The sequence below is a fragment of the Hydra vulgaris genome, chromosome 15, assembly GCF_038396675.1.
Source record: "Hydra vulgaris chromosome 15, alternate assembly HydraT2T_AEP".
NCBI classification, from domain to species: domain Eukaryota; kingdom Metazoa; phylum Cnidaria; class Hydrozoa; order Anthoathecata; family Hydridae; genus Hydra; species Hydra vulgaris.
Window position 1 is genome coordinate 53,310,488 of NC_088934.1, and position 6,649 is coordinate 53,317,136.

The 6,649-nt window shown below is 28.5% G+C and overlaps 1 protein-coding gene across 1 annotated transcript; it reads right to left on the reverse strand.

Moving 5' to 3' along the window:
* Nucleotides 1-624: 624 nt before the first annotated feature.
* Nucleotides 625-1,618, reverse strand: LOC136092069 (piggyBac transposable element-derived protein 3-like). The gene is made up of 2 exons (XM_065819787.1): nucleotides 1,170-1,618; nucleotides 625-949 (listed from the first exon to the last, which is right to left on the reverse strand). Exons 1-2 carry the CDS (start codon nucleotides 1,616-1,618, stop codon nucleotides 625-627), a joined length of 774 nt encoding a protein of 257 aa, XP_065675859.1.
* Nucleotides 1,619-6,649: the final 5,031 nt, after the last annotated feature.

Below are 6,649 nucleotides of genomic sequence, written 5' to 3' on the forward strand. Positions count from 1 at the left end.
TTTTAAAAAAGACGAGATTTAAGATTATAATTATGCCTAGAAGCCTTGTAAATACTCAACAACAAAGTCAAATTTTGTAGCTTCCAACTTCTGTTTCTTTTTTTACTAAAATAGTAACATACAGTTATTGATTTTCTATGACATAAAAAAGACCTATACGTGCCTATTTTTCAAAATATTCCAAAAAAAATTTTGAAAAAAGGGATTTGGTACAGATTACCATAACAAATCAAATACAAAACAAACAAATTTGTTATTTTCTGTATTAATAAAGTTTAACAAAACATATTAAACATTTTTTAAAAATAAAATTCACCAGTTTCAATCAGTGTGATATATTTGAAGCAGTTTGATTTTGCAGTAAAGCACAATTTCACTTTGCATCTCTCACAGTAAACTCTTGTGATGTGCTGACATTCAGGATTCTTGCACCTTCCTTTTTTACGTCATCCATAAATACAGGCCAATGATGATATCCTTCTAAACGAATAGCTTTTATTTGTAGTGGGGCTGTAGGACCGCGCTTTTTTTTCTCCATAAATTCTTTTTCAATATTTGAAGAATTGGTTCTTCCTCTTTTGTTAGTTGTTGCTTTACCTTTTCTAATTAAACAATCAGTAATATTCATTTTGAACTGAGTTTCAATGTGTTGCCTTCATTTTGACGACGATATAAGATCCATGATTGAACCACAACCATGTCAAAAAAGTGGAAAAGCAATTTGTGGTACCACTTTTTAGACCGTATACTAATTCTGTGAAGACTAAGAAATCCATCTAATAGGTCTACTCCACCCATAAACATGTTATATGTTGTTACAATGGATGGACCAACAACATTTACTCTTTTGTTTGCTTTTCGATCTAAACGAGAAACATTAGAGACTGGGTTGACACTTTCATACGTTGACAATAGTGTTACACCACGATTATCAAACCATTTGATAGCCCTTAATTAAACACCGTCATAGGTGGTTGTCCATAACTCCACAGAACCTCTGCCATTCTTTCTCATGACTTGATCTGATGTCAATTTTATTTTTGAAAGACGATTTGCTCTTACTGTACCTAGACAACCAATTCCTTGGTCATGAAGTGTCTTGAAAAGATCAACATCTGTGTACCAATTGTACACGTATGTTGTACACGTTTGTGCAGAATAATTTATACCACTTGTTCCTAGGAATATGCTGAAGTAATGTTAGCACTATATTACCAGAAGCTTTTAAATTAGGTTGATTTAAGCACACATCAATGGCATCGGTATGAACTTGAAAGTTATAAATCAACCCATCAATACCAGATAAAACATACAGTTTGTAACCCCATTTCTTAGGTTTCTTAGGGTTGTATTGTTTGAGTCCAGATTTCCCTTTGAATGGAACTATTTGTTCGTCAATACATAATAATTCTGATGGTTTTAGATTTGAAAATTGTTTTTGTAAATGATCGACAAGGGAACGGATCTTATAAAGCCGAACTGTGCAGTTTTTTGGACGGGTCTGATTGTCACTACAGTGTAGAAACTTTTTAATTTTTTCATACCTGTTTACTGGCATTGTACCTGCAACTTTTTCAAAATAAAATTCTTTGCTCCAGTACAATCTAGTACTTGGCATCTTTACCAGACTCATTGCATACAAAATACCAATAAATTATTCAAGTTCGTTGCATGGCAAGTTCAATGGGGAAGAAGGATTGGATTGTATGGCATACCTATTTGATTCTTCTACAATAAGTTCAAAAATATAATTATTAAAAAACTTTTTGTAAAATTCAATTGTCTCTCAGTTCTTCATATCTTCATCATCACTTTGCATTGTCTCAAAGTCTAATGTTATTTTTCAACTTTGTCTGGATCCTGCTTTTTCCATACTAAGGGGCGTTTTTTCACTAAAAGTATAAAAAAAAAAAAAATCTATCATACTTTTAGCGATAAAAATAACAGATTAACTAATGTAAATTATGAATCATAAATAATGCAAAAAACATATATATATATATATATATATATATATATATATATATATATATATATATATATATATATATATATATATATATATATATATATATATATATATATATATATATATTGCAAGGTGCAGATGCTGGGGATGTTGTGTTAAATAGAATCATCATCATTTGTGTCACTATCACTTGGTTCTTTTAAAATTTCCTCATCAGTTTTACTCTCAATAGTACTTGAGGAAAATATTTCTTCATCAGTGTCACTTGAAAGGTCACTTTCTTTAGACAGATTAGTTGGTGGAATACGCAATCTGTGTGTAACCCACTGTTGTTGTTTTTTTGAACCATAAAAACTTTTGCAATTCATCTTAAAGTCAAAGAAAACATTTTGTGGGCCAATAACAACTACATAGAAAGGGTTTAGAAAATTACTTTATATGTTAAAAAATATCCTAAAATACATAATGTTGCTTTAAAGCTACACATAGTAAAATAAAGCTAGCAGAACCCATATATGGAAAAAATGGTTTTATTCCTTTTTATTACACTTACTAAAGATTAAAAATATTTAAAATAACTTTATATATATTCTAACCCTTTATATATGCATAGATATTTAGTTCAAAAAATACCTTTTTCAAAAGTAGCTAACCGCAGATTTCTTGTTTGAAATTGATAATAAAGACATTTCTTAGGGTCAAAAAAACAATTGATGTGTTTTAAACCGCGGGTTTATTAGTATATTTTACGGAATAACTAAACATATGCATATTAATTTAAATAAACACTATGAAATTAAGTCAAATTCTGTTTGTTTCTTTAAATATACAATATGCGGTGTCGGGTTAATTGCATCCCTTTTATATGTGTCAGAATTAACAACTCCTTTCTTTCTTTTCTTTTAAAGGATTGTCATCTTCATCTGAGCAACTCATTTTTAACAAAGAAATTTGTAAGTCATAAGCAATATGATATTATTTTATGTTACTAATGTTGACCGCAAAAAGGGAACAAGTCCCTGACGCGTTTTCTTTCTGCGGTTAACGCAAAGTTCAAACTGATGCCATGCCTTTAAAAATGATGGCAGGTTTATCCCATTTAACAGTAAATGGTGTGTCTAACCATTTAGAAGTGACTTATGTGAAAAAGTGAATTTTTAAATTTTGCGGACTTATTATCTTTTAGCAGTTAGCATATATTTTCATATATTTTCCTTATAAATAATTTCCGAATAACTTAGCTTGTATAAGTGTTTTGATCAACAACGCCAAATAAATTTTGTTTAAAAAGGAAATTATAGTACTTTATAATTCACAAGTCCGGGCCTCTTGAACATAGCCGATCCCCAGAGCAGTATACCCCTGACCCCACCCTCTCTACGGCAATGATGTCAACTGCCTAAAAAATGATTATATTATGCTCATTCAATTATTTACTTGTTGAAAACAAACGAAATAAATATATATTCTAACAGTTATCACTCTATGAACATGAAAGCAAAATAACAACAAAACCAAACTCATCTCACTATCCTTAACAAGATAGCTATCACTTTCAGAAGCTATCTTGTTAAAAAAAATTTGTACGGTTACCGGATTACGCATATGTTTTTTAATAAACTACAGATAACTCCCGAGGCAATATAGTTTGGGTTTTTTTATAAGTTTTTTTCAAGCAAAATATCAAACTTTAAAATGTCCATTTTAATGGATACTATGCCTTAAAAGGGTTAAAAGTATACAAGTGTATCTTTTTAAATGGAAAAAAGTTCGGGTGTTTGACTCAGCAGTAGTAGCCCTATCAAGTGTTATAAAAAGGCTTTGGCGGCGTAGGAATAGGTTTTATTAGCTATTTTGATGATAAGACCAAAGGGGATTTTTAGAAATGAGTAATAAGGTAAGTGTTTTTTAAAAAAAAATTTTCGAAAAATGGGATTTTTTTTTTCGTGTTTTTAAAATTGAAATTTCTACACTTTTGAAAAATTTACTTTTATAAATTTTTTATACAATTTATTCAAAAATTTTTCCATTTTTTTGACCTAAGTCACACTATTTATTTTAGCAAAGCCCATAGCAACCATCGTATCATCATGGTCCCAAATTAAAAGTCTTAAATTATTTTGCATCTAAATTAAATGTCTGGTTTTCGAGTGTAAAACAAAACCTGATAGTTTGGTGTAAATTTATTGAAATTTTACGAGTTTATGTAGAAATTTATGTCAATTTAAATCACAGTTGTTATTGTATGTAACAGTTGTTTGTATATTGTATGTACAGTTGTTATTGTATGTATGTTATTGTTGTAAAAGTTGTATACTTTATAAATATAATATTATATTTATTTTATATTTAAGCAGTTTGAAAGTACTTTTTATGAAAAATAACAAAATGCCAGAAACTAAGCAGAGATCTTCTTAAAAAAAGATAAACCTAAGTGTGTTTACAGGTCATAAAAGTCAGACGTATGGTGATGGATATCATGACATAAAAAGCAATCCCTTAGTGCCTCTCATCAAAACAACATCAAATCTAAAATGAGGATCAATACAAGCTGTCCTCTTTTTGTGTTAATGTCCTCTATTCTTGATATTACACAATTTGAAGTATACTACTAATATTGGTGATGGTGATTCATCATCTTTTGCTGTTTTTCATAATGCTTGAAAAGTATTCAGATTGCATTTTGTTAAAGAGACTGTGTTGTACGCATTAAATAAAGAATAAGAGCAAATCTAAGAATTATAAAAAAGTTAATAAAAGATAAAAGCTTGGTGTCAATTTGCTGTTGGTGGTCGCGATTGCCTTTCAAAGGATGTTGTTGACCAATTTAAAAATTGATATGAGGTAGCTATTCGGAATAATTTAAATAGTATTGAAAATATGGAAAATGCCATTTGGTAACATACTTTCATTCGATGCATGCTTTGAATTCAGTTCTTTAAAACATATGTCCAAAAGTATATTTCAGTTAAGTTTGTAGATGATTCCAATCTGAACCAAAGTTGTAGGATAGGAAATTTCAAAAACTGATCTGTTGGATTAAAAAATGACCATTATTTTTCAAATTTCAAAAAAATGTTTTATACATTTAATGTGTAACTTTCATACACTCTGATTAAACCTTTTTTTAAAGTATAAACTTAGCATGTAAAGTTTGCGAACTGAAATTCTCAGCTTTTGATTTTTACCTTTAAGAAATGATATCTTGATTGACTTGATGACCCTGACTTGATAACCTTGATTAATTGATTTTTTTTAAAACACGTTAAAACATTATCGAAATATTTTAGGGACCATTTAGATCAATTTTAGCAGAGCATTTGAAACTTTCTTGACTCCTGGGTCCCGTAAGCATATTTTGAAACCCTATACAGGTTCAGAATAGACAGAAATATGAGCAATCTGATTCGCTGATTTTGAAAGAGAGGCAAGTGCGTATTAATTGAAAAATATATTTAAAATCTAGGCAGATTATTGAAATAAATTTCATAGTAATGATTGACTAAGTTTATCAATACAAGTTTTGTATTACGAAATTTATTTTATTTTAGTACTCTTCAGAATATTTAAAAGGTATCAAAATCTAATTGTACAAGTGAATTTTCACTCGTAAAAATCTCAAAATTTCAATAAAGTTTACCTTAATGATGGAGCTTTTAACGGTTGTTAATTTAAAGAAATGGAAAAAAGATTTATGTGTTAAAGTAAATTCGAAAAAATTTATAAATGTATTTCTCGTAAAACATATTCTTGGAAGCATGCTCAAATACAAAGTTTATATACAGTTGTACGAGACGACTTGTGAAGTACTTTTGCCTGTAAAGGTTATATGAAGTTTTACCAGACAACTGTTGAAGAACTTTATTTATAAATTGATTTATATGGTAATTATAAAGAGTTGAACATTAGAGTTTTTAAATAAAGAAAATTTTTACTGATTTCAAAACTAGCTTATGTGTTCAATGTCAATATATGAGCTCTGAGGAGATTTTGTTTTCGTGTTTTGTTTCAACTATAGTTTTGAGGAGACAGATTTATTTTTTTATTACATAACTCTAATAAAACATCGTCTTAAACCATTTAACACTTTTTGAAAATTAAAATATTTAACTGGAATTTGCATGTGTGCAATTTTGCAATAATTATTATGTACTTTTCGTCAAATGTAATGTCCATGTTCTATAAAACATGATCAATACAAAGTTTATTTGCATATGCAGTCCAGACTACTGCTAAAGTAATTAAATTATGCAAAGTTTAAATTTTAAGCTGAGATGGAGGTTGTTCTAAGCTCTTTACTGCATCTTTATACCAACTTGTTAATTATAAATATTTAAACATTTATATATATTTTTTAAACTAGCTTACATGTTCCATGTAAATCTATCAACTCTGAAGAAGTTACTGTTTAACCTAAATTTTGAAAAAGATGATAAAGTGTCAATATTTTTATTCACTTAACTTTAATAAAACATCATTCTTAAACCTTTAAACACTTTGTGAAAAATTAAAAAAAGTTTGGTCGCGTATTTTAACTTACATAAATATAGGATAAAAATTGTATATTAATAATCTATTGGAAAATTCAACAAAAAAAGTGATATTTGTTTTTTTACTGAACAGTTCTTTTGTACAGTTACATATAAGCGTTGATATTACAAGCTAGCAAAGAGTATTTAG

What these genes read in the sequence shown, in the direction of transcription:
- LOC136092069 (XM_065819787.1), bottom strand. Translation starts at nt 1,618, where the DNA reads ATGCCAAGTACTAGATTGTACTGGAGCAAAGAATTTTATTTTGAAAAA. An exon ending in CATATTCCTAGGAACAAGTG is followed by an intron (nt 950 to 1,169) that starts GTATAAATTATT and finishes TGTTTAATTAAG; the next exon opens with GGCTATCAAATGGTTTGATA.